Source organism: Phalaenopsis equestris, unplaced genomic scaffold, assembly GCF_001263595.1.
Source record: "Phalaenopsis equestris unplaced genomic scaffold, ASM126359v1 Scaffold196923, whole genome shotgun sequence".
In the NCBI taxonomy this organism is placed as follows: domain Eukaryota; kingdom Viridiplantae; phylum Streptophyta; class Magnoliopsida; order Asparagales; family Orchidaceae; genus Phalaenopsis; species Phalaenopsis equestris.
Genome location: NW_018216872.1, coordinates 1 through 1722, shown reverse-complemented (window position 1 = coordinate 1722; position 1722 = coordinate 1). Strand labels below are relative to the sequence as shown.

The following is a 1722-nucleotide window of genomic DNA, read 5'->3' as shown; positions in this document are numbered from 1 at the left end:
ATATATATAAAAGATCATGAAAGATGCAGATAAAAACAATCAAGAAAAAAAATTATTAGATTTAATTGAGTGAATAGGAGTGACATTTAAATCAAATTGTAAATAATTTGTCATCATGGGCCAACGACATGGTAAATTGGCCTTCTTGGCCCATTCTATAAATAATTGATCTCTGAAAGATCACATGATTCATTTCTCATTGTCAGGTGTGAAACATGCATTCTTCAATCTAGCATGTCCATTGAGACTACGTAGTGTATTGACTTGTCGAACTACATTATAAGATTAATTCGCTAAAGTGATCAGTTGAAGTTTCACTTAAATGTATTCCCAAGAGTCAAGAAGAGCTCAGTCCAGTTCATTGTGTTCGCGTTGCTGCTGGTCCTCAGGATTGAAAAATGGCCATAGCGAGGATCAACGTCAAAGAGTTGGCGCTCCATGATCATTGATGATCAATCTGACATCCACGCCGTTCTCCATTCATCTGGACATCATGAACATACTTTGCAATATATGACCTAAAAATTTTAAATTTTCCTATTTTTCTCTATGTAAGAGATCGGGCATGGGGGAAAAGTGAAGTGGGCCATCAAAGAAGCACAAGCATCCACCCATCTAAAAAAGTGGGGAGGAGAGGGACTTCACTTTCTCCAAAATCAAATCTTTTATTCTTGGGACGTACTCATTGTAAAAATAATGAATTCAAACAATGAGAACAAATCTACCATCTTCTTCCACTTCTTTCTAACATATATCTCTTCGGGGTTGCATAAACTCATCAATGATACGAAACAGCATGTCCAAAAAATATTCAACACAAATCAAACAAATTGGTTTGTGTAAAATATTATTTTTAAATTATTTTTTTGGGGAATGTACTACGACCCCAACCGAGCATTATGAACTTAATTATTCCTATTGCCATCAGGCATCCCATGCAATAACGCAACCGCACGTTGTCCACACCTCTCCATCTCATCACTTTAAACGCCACATCTCCTCCCCCCATCCACTTCATCCACCCAACCAAACACCATACAAACAACCCTTCCCTTCTCTCATGGCAATCCCCTTCATCTCCTTCCTCTTCTTCTCCTTCTTCCCCCTCTCCTTCTTCACCCAAACTCCCTCCTCCCTCGCCGACCACGTTCTCTACACTGACGAAATCCTCATGCCCGGTCAAAACCTCACCAACGGCCCGCACCTTCTCGCACTGCATCACAACTGCCGCCTCGTTGTCTACAACAAAACCAACCCGACTTGGAGCACGAACGCTACCGCCAACGGAAGCAGCGACTGCTATCTTTCGCTAACCCAGCGAGGCGAGCTCGTCGTCCGCCGCAGCGTCCACTACGATTTATGGTCAAGCGGGGCCAAGTCCAAGAAAGGCAAGTACGCGCTCGTGCTCGACGCCGAGGGTAGGATTGCCGTCTACGGACATCGCCGTTGGTCTACGAGTAATCCAAATGGACTTGGTGGCCCGGATGACTTTGCCGGAGAGGAGGCGGCCACAGAGAATGTTCTGCGGTCGGGTCATCGGATGTCGTCTGCGGAGAAGCTGAGGTACAAGGAATACGAGCTGGCTTTCTGGAGATGCAATTTGGTGATTAACCACACGAGATCAGGGAGGTGGTTGTGGCAGACAAACACAAAGGTAGAGTTTTTTATTTTTGTTTGTTTGTGATTGTGCTGAAATGAAAGTTAATTTTGTGGGAAAAATAG

At 43.4% G+C, this 1722-nt stretch overlaps 1 protein-coding gene across 1 annotated transcript; it reads left to right on the top strand.

Moving 5' to 3' along the window:
* Positions 1 to 994: 994 nt before the first annotated feature.
* LOC110035235 (mannose-specific lectin-like) lies at positions 995 to 1654 on the top strand (the record flags this gene model as incomplete). The annotated part of the gene is made up of 1 exon (XM_020739467.1): positions 995 to 1654. A coding segment is annotated over exon 1 (594 nt), but the record flags the coding sequence as incomplete, so codon positions are not given.
* Positions 1655 to 1722: the final 68 nt, after the last annotated feature.